Source organism: Dermacentor variabilis, chromosome 2 (assembly GCF_050947875.1).
Source record: "Dermacentor variabilis isolate Ectoservices chromosome 2, ASM5094787v1, whole genome shotgun sequence".
In the NCBI taxonomy this organism is placed as follows: Eukaryota; Metazoa; Arthropoda; class Arachnida; order Ixodida; family Ixodidae; genus Dermacentor; species Dermacentor variabilis.
The window spans coordinates 138,943,174-138,956,070 of NC_134569.1; the positions used below are offsets into that span (position 1 = coordinate 138,943,174).

Consider the following 12,897-nt stretch of genomic DNA (forward strand, 5'->3'; position numbering starts at 1 on the left):
GTACACCTGCACTCCAGGAATATCCCCCAGCAGTCCGTCCATTCGCCTTTGGAATATGGCTGGAGCAGAACTTATGCCAAACGGTAATCTGTTAAAACAAAAGAGACCCTTCTGGGTGTTGAGGACTGTTATCTTCTTTGCTTCCTCATCCAATGGCAACTGGTTGTAGGCTTAACGCAAATCCAAGGTCGTGAATACTTCGCCACCGTTTAACCTAGCAAAAATGTCGTCCACTCGAGGCAACGGGTATTGTTCTACCACAGTGGCCGCATTCACAGTCATACGGAAGTCTCCACACAGTCGGAGGGACCCAAGCTGTCGACCACTATGACAGTACCAGGAATATCTTTCCCGTCGCACGTAGCGGTCATGCTAAGCTGGCCGACAATTGGAAGTTCTCCCAAGAGACAAGAGAGCTTGAGCTGTGAACTCTCCAACGGAGGCCAGAGCTGCTTGTACTTGCGGAACACCGTTACGGGAATGACGCTTACAGGTGACCCCGTGTCCACCACCATAGTGAGCGGAACGTTATTCCAACTGATGTCCTTGTAAATAGGCCTAACCTTGCGGATACTGGCTGCGTGATGGAGAACCGCTGTAATCGTTTGCAAGGCGTCGTTGTCGTCCGAGCTTGTGTCCTCTCCGGCTGCCATGGCGTACGAACCCTGGCGCCGTTGTCTTGCTGGATAAGATCCCTGCCGACGGTCACTATTTGTGCTAGACAGGCACATCCGACGTTGATGTGCTCGTTTTCCACACCGGTGGCACACCGCGCGAAGGTGTTTGCACTCGTCCTCAGCATGCGATTCTCCACACCTTCCACACACGTCGCGTTGTTCCGGCGTGGGACGTCGCTTCGAGGAATGGCGTTTTTGTCGGGCAAAATGTACTTCTGAGTGCGCCGAGTTCATGTTCCTGGCATTTTCAACAGCTCTCTGTGCCGAGACAGCAAAGTCTTCAGCCTCTTCTAAGGTGAGCTTCCGTCGCGTCAGTAAATGGCGCCGAACGTCTTCATCCAGCACTCCGCAAACGATTCGATCCCTCAACATGCGCTCCAATGACGTGCCGAAGTTACACTTCTCAGCTAGGCGTCGAATGTCCGCAATGAAGTCCTGAGCAGCTTCCCCGTCTTGTTGTGAACGCATGAAGAAAGCATAACTTGCAGCGATCTCGCTGACCTCCCGAGCATAGTGATCTTCCAGATACCCGACGACTTCCTCATAGCTCAGTTCATTCACCTGTTTTGGTTGACACCGGCCCTGCACCACACGCACTGCACTGTCCGTGAGCGAAGCGATGAGCAGCGCTCGCTTCTTCGTTGGGTCCACGATGCTATGAGCCTCAAAGTACGCCTCCAGGCGAACGCGATACGTAGGCCACGTACCTTCTGCATCGGCAAATTCCGGTGGCCGTCCAGCATACATGCTGACGCGGGTCTTCTCACCTAGCGACGCTAGGCCTCGTCGCCACTGATATGTCGCACTAGGCTTAAAACACTGACATCAGTCAGACATAACGCCGCAAGCACCGCAGCTTTATTGCAGCCTGCGTCCGTGTGTTCCGCTGCTCACGTGTCATGATGACCATGGCAGTGCCGATGAAGGCACGATGAAGATGACGATGAAGTTGGCGATACAGCAGCGATCGTGCAGCATCTCTCCAGATTGCGGAACTTTAGGAGCGTTGCGTTTACTGTTCCTTCCACATATTTTTGTCAGGACCAGCCGTGATGTTTCTGACGCGTGTTTGTCTGAATTATGGAGCGCAGCCTGCGTTCTACGTCTTTTTGCTCATGCAAGTAGTCATTGTCGCTTTGCCACCTCTCGTGTTTTAATATTTACAGTGTGTTTTATTTAGGCGGCAATAGGAATCTCTTATATCTTTTAAAAGATACGTCTACGTATGCGTACGTCTCTTTTATTACTTGCGCACTTAAGTTTTTGGAAGCTGTCTAACATTACTTTATAACGTTCCCTTGACTGGTGATCCTTACGACGACATGCTGCCGGCGTTGAAAGGAGGTTGAGGCTGTTGTAGCTCCTTCATTGTTTCTCTTAAAGTGATACTAAAAGCAAATGCTCAGTTGACGTGGACTAGTTAAATACCTTTCCAGAAACTTTGCAACGCTTGTTTTGTGCCAAAAAACACTTAGTTTACGAGAAGATTACAGCCGAAGGGCCCGAATGCCTTTTTTGAAGTTCAAATCTCCCGCCAACAAACCGGGGGGAGGGGGGCAGTGTTGAAGTTGCATACGCCATCACCACCTTTCGCTGCGGTTGGTGAGTAAAACTCCGCTGACAGAGAGCGCTACCGATCCAAGACAGAGTGATGGATTCGCCGCTGCAGCTGCTTTTTGGTCAAGTGGCATAGACCGTTCGGACATCCCGCGACATCACATGGAAGTGGAATTCTCGGCTACTTGCCATTTGTGCGAGTTTAGCGAGGCAGCAAAGCCAGGAAGAATTACGCGATAACGAAACTAGTGAAATGCGAAAGTGTTGGCAGCGCGGAGTCGAGCGAAAAATGAAACATTTAGAGCGCCCGCGTCGTTGCCAAGGATAATTTCAATGATTTCTTTTTCTATAAATTAAAAGAGAACTACACAAGCAGCATTTTATTTCCTCTCATAATGTAATATAAGGATATTTCTGCGGCGAATGGCTGAGTACTACTGACAGAATTTATCTGAGTGCTTTGGCATCGGGCAAGTGCTTGCATGTCCCGGGAGAGTCTCTAAATATGTCTTGCATTTACCTCGATTTCTCGGTTATTAAGGCTCTGCTCGCGATAATATTGACGACTTAGAGATTCTCTAACACTAATCTATCACTTTAGATTGACTGAATATTTGACTTTAGTGTGCTTTTTAACGCCTTGTGCTGTTATTGTTTATCAACTTGCAGTCACTTTCTTCCATGTGCATTATTTTTCCATCATTTTGCGTGAATGACACGTTTCAATGTTAAAGGCGAGGAGAAGAATGGACTGCACAACTTTCAGTGGGCAGATCTATCGTATGTGCTGACCGTCCGCTATTGCTGGCTACCTCGCTTGTATCGCGCTGTGTGTTTGCCGTTCGCTTCGACGCCTGCGCGCCGCATGCTTATAGTCTTGCGTTGCATGCATGGGCAAAAGTTAGAAGTGCCAAATTGTGCCCTTCGTACATATACGGGCTTATGGGGTCAACGCGGGCTCTCTATAGCGAAAATTGAGCGCTAACAATTGGATTCACGCGACAGTATTATGCGTGAGCATTACCGCTTTTGCTCGTTCCCATTTTGCGCTGAATGATGATAGCTACTACACTCTTAAAAAAAGGTAGTCTCAACTAACTCTTTTCGGGGTGCATCTGCTCGTCGCACATATCACGACTTTTTGGGTGGTAATACGCACTCTCTTGCAAACACAGTGCCGGCGACTCCCTCACAGTACCGGTGACTCTCCCGCAAGAACTACAGAGGTGTATGTATTACTCCCAAAGCAGTAGTTGAGGCGACTACCTCAGTGGTCCATGCAAGTACCCCTTGTTAGGCAGCGGTACCCCTTTGGAATGGCAACAATGACCCTTCCTTGGGTAGTCATCTGGAGACTGACAGTGGTGGTGTACATGACTACCATGTCAAGAGTCGGTGAAACTACCTCCTGGTACTTAACCGAACCCTTTGCAGCAACTGCTGTGACCTCTGCCTGAGTAGTCAATATACTATCTCTACACTAAGATGGAAGCTCACAACATAATAGATTTTAGTCTGCGTGTGCAACAAATGCCTAGTTATTCAGCAGCTCTTAGCCACCATTATATGTTATGATAAACTGAAATACTATAAACAACTAAAAAAACACTGCGCACATAGCACTACAGTGAGTGAAACAGCACGAGCAAAAATTTCGCTACTATAACTGTATTACCCTCTAACGCATCAATGCACTATGCCTGACAAAAACAGAAGACAGCAGTCTGATTTGCTCAACTGGAATCAATGGCAAATTACAATAAGCGGTGTATCCTGTCTGATTTACGTGTTGCTAATAAGGTGTTCACGTTTTCCTTTTCTCCAGGCTGAACTGACCTGCAATAAAACATGGCCTCTCCTCAGAAGCGCTCTCACCTGTGCACGCTTTCCCTCAGTAGCTTTACCTTCATTGCCACAGGAAGTTGTCCGCTAGCACAGCAAGAACTGCTTCTTGTTTGCTTTGTCTGGCTTCAAGTGCTTGGATCCAGCTGCCAACTTGTGCGGCAAATTGTCGGAAAATTTGCTCCAGCATGGATTTAATTTCGTAAATGTGGTCTTTTTCCGTCGGTAGAGGCCGCTTTCTTGCCGTGGGGCAGGGAGGGGGCTTGTGTTGCGAACAGGATGATTCGATCAGACTGCGACTGCAGCGGGTCTGTTAGCCATTTCTCTTGTGTTGTGTTTGTGGTGTTGTGCTGAAATATAGAATTATTAGTTTCATCCCTCTCTGCTCTGAGCTTGCTCGTTTCTTTTTGTAATTGAGTGACAACGGAGGTTGGGTGTGCACTTTGTCTAAGTGTTGTAATCTTTCCTTATCTGCATTGGACCAGGTGGTCGGCGGGCCCCAGCTTACCTGTTTTGACCCGTCTTTGGAGCTACTTTTAGCCAAGGGCGGGAAGAAGCTTGACCTGCTTCCACTTGTTCTATAGCCACGTGTGGCTGAACTCGACCGACTTCTCGGGACGTGTCCATTATTCTTCGTGAGTGGAGCAGGTGGCATAGGAGGTTTCTTTTGTTTTTTGAAGCGATCCTTGCATCTTTTGGTCCCGGTGACGCGACATGTCTTGGAGACGATGCATTTGGGTGGGCAACCTGGTTTTTATTTCTTCGGATGCTTTTGTGCGCATCGGTCGGAGAGCTTTTGCTTCTCTTCCGGGCACATATCCTGCCGATGTTCTGGTCTCTGGCAGTTGAAGCACGCTTCAATTTTCGGCGACGTTAACCAATGGACTGCAGGTAGTTGTCTGAATGAATTCGATGACGGTAAATTTCTTCAAATTCATTCCACCTTTCGGCCTGAAGACAATTTTCAAGAAGTACATAAGTAATCTCGGCAAACGCCTTCGCTTGGGAATCGTGTGGGTCTGCACGGCGGACTTCTTACAAGCCGGCGGTAGTGTTTGCTGGCGATGTGGCAGTCGACATGTTCGGTAAGGCAATTGACAAAAAATGGCTCCTTTTCTACTTCAGTTCGCTATTTTCTACGCTCCAATAGCAGAAAACCATTGGCTGGTGTCGCCACACTCTTCCGTTGGGATCTCCATCCCGTCTGTGGCTTATTCACGCGGCATACCAGTTCTCGGCGGTGGCAGTAGTGTTAGGCTTTGCCGTACGTGGTCGGTACAAAAATACCCACAAATATCCCAGAAATCCAGTCCGCCCAAGACACAGACGGCAGTTTGTTTACTTATGTAGTCACAAACCCTTTAGAAGTGGTTTTGAGCTTGAATATGTCCGAAGGGTGCGCACTGGAACCAAAAAGGACGGAGCCCATAAAAGGCACGTGCTAATGATATGGACGTCGTCTTCCTCCTCCAAAACAATAGAAAATAAATTCGGGTAAAAAGTGTTTACCTGAAGTAATAATAGCTAAATATCGCAAAATGGTCATAGCGTCTTGCACAGTTAATTGCATGCTTTCATATTTCCTGATAACATAGAAATATACAACGGCGGCTGTTTACGAGAAAACATGTGCAATGCGTCGCCTTGAAGCTTCACCACGTGAGGCGACTAAGCAGTAATATGCATGAGTTCGCCCAAAATACACCGCTCTGTTTAAAAGAGCTCAACAATGCGGCGACGTAGGCAGTAATCAGGGTGACTGCTATAGGGTTGAGTAGCCATTTGAGTGTGAAACCGAAATATGTGGAGAAAGTACGGCAGCGATGCTACGAACCATAGCATTCAATTTTACACTAAATTGAACACGCGCTTGTATCAACATCTCCTTTAGCCCGATGGGTGCAGCCGTTAGAGAGCTTTGGCGTGTCCGGTATTCCGGTGAACGCCAGGGTACTAAGCGATGAGCTCATGCACTCCCATGTTCTTGCACGCAGTTAACCAACCAGACAGGCCACAACGTCGACACCTGTACTTCAAGATAAGTGGTGAATTTGCTGATACGAAGTCGCAGTATTAGCTACTGCAGACTATCTTTAGCGCTGTCTAGCGCTGCCGCTAGCAAGCCACTTTCAACTATACTTCCTGATAGAGAAATCTCTAACCTAGAACACTCAAGTTTCGCCTCTCGTTGGTCGCTGATGCCGCTTCAATATGGAAAAATAGAAAATTAGAAGCAAGCTTCGATGACTCTTACCTGTTTTCCTGGGATCAAAATTAGTTCTCGGTGAACGAAGCTCTTAGTTTCAAGTTCGTGGCTCTTTTTGTTGCTTTGTTTGTTTGAATGATATTGACACGTGTACTTATCTTTATCGGGCGACCACGTTTCGCCGCTTAACAAATGTAATCGCACAGCGAGGGACGTGCCTGCATGTATCCGACGTTTCTGGAAAGTTATCGATGCTTCTACCCGGCTGTCTGTTGTCGCCGAACCTTGTGTTATCTGATTCCATCGCGTAACGCGAATGGTGTAGAACATTGTGGAAGGCACGCGGGTCCGAACGATTAGTCTGGAACATTCGACGACTGCTCTATAAAAGCCGACGCGCTTGACCCGCTGATCAGATTTCCGACGATCGCCGACCGTGTTCGCCGCCATCGTTGTGCTATAAGTGTAGCCTGTTTTTGTGGGCACAGGTTCAGCCAATAAAAGCTAGTTTTGTGTTTCACCGTATTGCTTCTTTCTTCACCGTCACTACCACGTGACATCTGGTGGAGATGCTTTACGTCCATGTACCGGACGCCCCCGACAAGCCGTAATCCAAGCCCAGACCGCAAAGACAACACCAGCGCCGTCCCGGAACATCGAGCAAGCCGCCGTCTTCAACAGCTGCCCCCGGAGCACGGACTTCTACCTGAGAAGACCAAGAAGATTGTGGCCAAGGAAACCCCAATGGCAGCCCCAGCGTCCCCCATCGTGCTGCAGCAGCCCAGGGAGCCTCCAACGCTCCGCGGTTCAACATTCGAAGACCCGGAATCATGGCTGGAAACCTACGAACGGATCGCGACATTCAACAACTGGGACCCCGACGACAAGCTGCGGCATGTCTACTTCGCCTTAGAAGACGCCGCCAGAACTTGGTTTGAGAACAGGAAGTCGACCTTGACAACGTGGGACCTGTTCCGTAGCGCCTTCCTGCGCACCTTTACAAGTGTCGTGCGTAAGGAAAGGGCCGAAGCTATGCTGGACGCCCGAGTGCAGCTACCAAATGAGAACGTTGCCATCTTTACGGAAGAAATGAGCCGTCTGTTCCGCCACGCCGACCCGGATATGGCCGAGGAAAAGAAAGTACGCCTACTCATGCGTGGTGTGAAGGAAGAACTTTTCGGCGCAATGGTACGAAGCCCACCGACGACCCTAGCAGAGTTCCTTCGCGAGGCCACCGGCATTGAGAAGACACTCGAAATGTGGAACCGGCAATTCAACCGCCGCACAAGCTCTACCCACTACGCAGGAATTCAATCACTGGCCACGGACGATCTGCGCGAGACCATCAGGGCCATTGTGCGCGAAGAACTGCGCAAGGTCTTGCCTTCGTCGCAGCCTCAAGTGGCCTCTATCGCCGACATCGTGAAAGAAGAGGTGCACCGATCCCTTGGAGTTCCTGAGGTGCAACCAGAACCACCGCAGCCGGACGCAATGACCTACGCCGCCGCCGTCGCCCGCCGTCAAGGCCCCCCTGCGCGACCGCGCCAAGGTCCTGCAACACCGCAATTACGTCGTCCGCCGCCGCCGCCGCCAGTGCGCCCACCCGTCGCCCAGCGCACCTATGCGAGGAAGACGGACATTTGGCGAGCCCCCGACCACCGCCCGCTCTGCTATCACTGCGGAGAAGCCGGCCATGTGTACCGCCGATGCCCATACCGCGACATGGGACTGAGAGGGTTCGCCGTCAACGCGCCGCGTCCACAGCTTGGGGAGCGCCCACGTGACATTGCCGATTACCTAGCCGCCACTCAGTGGAACTCTCGACGACCGTCCCGTTCGCCGTCACCAGGCCGCTACCTGTCACCGCAGCGCCGTCCATACACTGGCCCAGCCCGGGGCCGCTCTGCGAGCCCATACCCGGAAAACTAAAAGCAGCAACCGATGGAGGTGCGGTTGCAGTTCGTCGAACTGACGAAGATCCTCCGCCGCCGACGAAGACGACGAAGAGACCATCTCGACGACATAACGACACGCCGCCGTCCCGACGAAGTCTGGATGCCAAAACTACACCGACGAAAGACGACTTGACGACGCGACGTTCCAACTTCAGTTCAATACGACGCAGTCGTGATCCAACGCCAAGACCTAACTGCAATGCCAGACAAAGAACAACCGACCTCGACGTGCTTCTCGACGGCCACGCAGTCACTGCCTTAGTCGACACAGGGGCCGATTACTCCGTAATGAGTGGACACATCGCCGCCCAGTTGAAGAAAGTTAAGACCGCATGGGAAGGCCCTCAGATTCGCACCGCTGGAGGACACCTCATCACGCCGACTGGGATCTGCACGGCAAGAATAACCATTCATGACCGGACTTACCCTGCCACCTTCGTTATCCTCCAACAGTGTTCACGAGACGTCATTCTCGGTATGGACTTCCTGGACCAACACGGCGCAATCATCAACCTGAAGTCGAAGTCAGTAACGCTGTCGGAAGATAAAGCAATGCCGCCGGAGAGCCCTCGTAGTCACCACGCCTTGAGTGTGCTCGAAGATCAAGTGAGCATCCCGCCTCGCTGCAGCATTGTTATTTCGGTCAGCACCGAAACACCCGCTGACGTAGAAGGCGTCATCGAAGGCGACCAACGTCTACTGCTAGACCGTGAAATTTGCGTCGCAAGAGGGATCGCTCGACTGCATGGAGGGAAAACTGAAGTGTTGCTGACAAACTTCAGCCAGGAATTCAAGCACATCAACAAGGGCACGACGATCGCGTACATCGAGGAAATACTGGAAACAAGTAATGCGTTTGTCCTCTCGGATTCCGCCGCATCTACCCCGACGACCATGGTTCCCGAACCAGACTACGACATTAATCCAAATCTCCCTATGATTAAGCAACAGCAGCTCAGAAGTCTGCTCCGACGATACAAAGGCTGCTTTTCGACGTCATCGAGGATTCGACAAACACCAGTCGCCAAGCATCGCATAATCACCGAGGAATGCGCTCGACCACTCCGTCAGAGCCCTTACCGAGTTTCGGCGCGCGAACGTGAAGCTATAAGAGAACAAGTCGACGAAATGCTGCGCGACGACATCATCCAGCCGTCGAAAAGCCCGTGGGCATCCCCTGTTGTTCTGGTAAAGAAAAAGGACGGAACCCTACGTTTCTGCGTCGATTATCGTCGTCTGAACAAGATCACGAAGAAGGACGTATACCCCCTCCCACGGATAGACGACGCATTGGATCAGCTCTGCAACGCTAAATACTTCTCGTCCATGGACCTCAAGTCTGGCTATTGGCAACTAGAAGTCGACGAAAGAGATCGCGAAAAGACGGCCTTCATCACCCCAGACGGCCTCTACGAGTTCAAGGTTATGCCATTCGGACTGTGCTCGGCGCCTGCAACGTTCCAGCGCGTGATGGACACGGTTTTAGCAGGATTGAAGTGGCAGACCTGTCTCGTTTACTTGGATGACGTCGTCGTCTTCGCCGGAAATTTCGACGTTCACCTTAGGCGGCTGGCAACAGTACTAGAGGCCATCAGGTCATGAGGACTTACTCTGAAGCCGGAAAAGTGCCGCTTCGCTTACGAGGAGCTTCTATTTTTAGGCCACGTCATCAGCAAATCTGGAGTCCGCCCCGACCCGCAGAAGACAGCTGCCATAGCAAAGTTCCCACAGCCCATCGACAAGAAAGCAGTGCGTAGATTTCTTGGCATGTGTGCCTACTACAGGCGATTTGTCAAGAACTTTTCACGCATCGCTGAGCCGCTGACGCAGCTAACTAAATGTGACGTCGAGTTCAAGTGGGAAACGCCGCAGGCCGACGCATTTCAAGAACTCAAACGACGCATGCAGTCGCCGCCCGTACTTGCGCACTTCGACGAGCACGCCGATACCGAAATCCACACTGACGCCAGTAGCCTAGGCCTCGGCGCCGTCCTGGTCCAGAGAAAAGATGGACATGAACACGTGATAGCTTACGCTAGCCGGTCGTTGTCAAAAGCGGAAGGCAATTATTCTACAACCGAAAAGGAATGCCTCGCCATCGTTTGGGCTACAGCGAAATTTCGCCCTTACCTATATGGCAGGCCATTCAAAGTCGTCAGCGACCATCACTCCTTGTGTTGGCTAGCGAATTTAAAGGATCCCTCAGGACGGCTGGCACGGTGGAGCCTCAGACTACAAGAATACGACATCACTGTAACATACAAGTCCGGACGAAAACACTCAGACGCCGATTGCCTATCACGCGCCCCCATTGACCCACCGCCGCAAGATGACGAGGATGACGACGCCTTCCTTGGAATAATAAGCGCGGAAGACTTCGCCGAACAACAACGAGCGGACCCGGAACTTAAAGGCCTCGTCGATTATTTGGAAGGGCACACCGACGTTGTCCCCAGGGCATTTAAGCGCGGATTATCTTCCTTCACGCTTCACGACAGTCTACTCGTGAAGAACTTCTCACCAGTCCGCGCCAATTACCTTCTTGTTGTCCCGTCAGGACTTCGTCCAGAAGTATTGCACGCCCTACATGACGATCCTACCGCTGGACACCTCGGATTTTCCCGGACACTATCGAGGATACAAGAAAAATATTATTGGCCGCGCCTGACCGCCGACGTCACCCGTTATGTCAGAACATGCCGAGACTGTCAGCGACGCAAGAAACCGCCGACAAGGCCAGCCGGATTACTACAGCCAATCGAGCCTCCTTGCCGACCATTCCAGCAGATCGGGATGGACTTGCTGGGACCCTTTCTGACGTCAATAACCGGAAATAAGTGGATCGTCGTGGCGACGGACTACCTCACCCGCTTCGCTGAAACAAAAGCACTGCCGAAAGGTAGCGCAGCCGAAGTGGCGAAATTCTTTGTCGAAAACATCCTGTTGCGACATGGTGCCCCAGAAGTCCTCATCACCGACCGAGGAACGGCCTTTACAGCGGAGCTCACCCAAGCCATTCTGAAATACAGTCAGACAAGGCACAGGAGGACAACGGCTTACCACCCGCAGACGAATGGTCTCACGGAGCGGCTGAATAAGACCCTCGCCGACATGCTAGCGATGTACGTCGACGTCGAACACAAGACCTGGGATGCCGTCCTGCCGTACGTAACATTCGCTTATAACACGGCGGTACAAGAAACAACACAGATCACGCCGTTCAAGCTGGTCTACGGCAGGAACCCGACGACGACGCGCGACGCCATGCTGCCTCACGTCACTGACGAGGAGAACCTTGACGTCCGTACCTACCTCCAGTGCGCCGAAGAAGCCCGACAGCTCGCCCGCCTGCGAATTAAGAACCAGCAGAGGACCGACAGCCGACACTACAACCTCCGACGACGCTTCGTGGAGTACCAGCCCGGTGACCGTGTTTGGGTTTGGACCCCTATACGCCGACGAGGACTGAGCGAGAATCTTTTGCGTCGCTATTTCGGGCCGTACAAGATCATCCGACGTATTGGCGCACTGGACTATGAGGTCGTGCCAGACGGCATTTCGCTATCACAGCGGCGCCGCTCACGACCTGAAATAGTCCACGTTGTGCGACTCAAGCCCTACTACCAGCGTTAATGAACCTTGTGGCTTCGCGTAACTGACCTTTGGACTTTATTTCTTTTTGTTGTTACTTATGTTTAAGAAGTTTCTTCTTGTGTTTCGCTCTCTTATATTTGTAGCATCGGGACGATGCTTTTTAAGAGGGGGGTATTGACACGTGTACTTATCTTTATCGGGCGACCACGTTTCGCCGCTTAACAAATGTAATCGCACAGCGAGGGACGCGCCTGCATGTATCCGACGTTTCTGGAAAGTTATCGATGCTTCTACCCGGCTGTCTGTTGTCGCCGAACCTTGTGTTATCTGATTCCATCGCGTAACGCGAATGGTGTAGAACATTGTGGAAGGCACGCGGGTCCGAACGATTAGTCTGGAACATTCGACGACTGCTCTATAAAAGCCGACGCGCTTGACCCGCTGATCAGATTTCCGACGATCGCCGACCGTGTTCGCCGCTATCGTTGTGCTATAAGTGTAGCCTGTTTTTTTGGGCACAGGTTCGCCCAATAAAAGCTAGTTTTGTGTTTCACCGTATTGCTTCTTTCTTCACCGTCACTACCACGTGACAATATTAGCATGTTCAGCCTACTTACCTCAACTTTGCTGTTTGTTTCGTACTGTGGCAGCATTTCTAAGGAAACGGAATACTTCTGAAAGTGTGGTGCTTGGTGATATGGGACCTATGTCCCCGACCACAGCTGCCCTATGGTGTAGTCGCTCGGCCATTATCGCGAACTGGGTTACGAGGTAATAATACGCTGTGTTAGCCTGCATCGGCGCACAACAAAGATAATTATACGTTGTTGCAAGGACGTAGGCACTAGACTTCCAAGACATGACATGACATGACATGACATGGATTTTTATACCTTCCTCCGCATTCTTTATGTAGTTCTTTATGAAGGATATTTCATGGATTTTTATACGTTCCTCCGTATTCTCATCTATGCTCGAGTGTACAACGTACCATTAAAGACAGTTGTAGCTTCTACTGAGGTGCCTTTCAGCTGCGATTTTATTGTTGCAAGCTTCGAAAGTTCGC

At 51.0% G+C, this 12,897-nt stretch overlaps 1 protein-coding gene across 1 annotated transcript; it reads right to left on the reverse strand.

Moving 5' to 3' along the window:
• Positions 1–278: 278 nt before the first annotated feature.
• On the reverse strand, positions 279–1,424 carry LOC142570464 (uncharacterized). Its single transcript, XM_075678849.1, has one exon. The coding sequence runs from the start codon at positions 1,422–1,424 to the stop codon at positions 279–281; it is 1,146 nt and encodes a 381-aa protein (XP_075534964.1).
• Between the last annotated feature and the right edge of the window lie 11,473 nt (positions 1,425–12,897).

Coding starts and splice junctions, on each gene's coding strand:
- LOC142570464 (XM_075678849.1), bottom strand. CDS start 1,424: ATGTATGCTGGACGGCCACCGGAATTTGCCGATGCAGAAGGTACGTGG.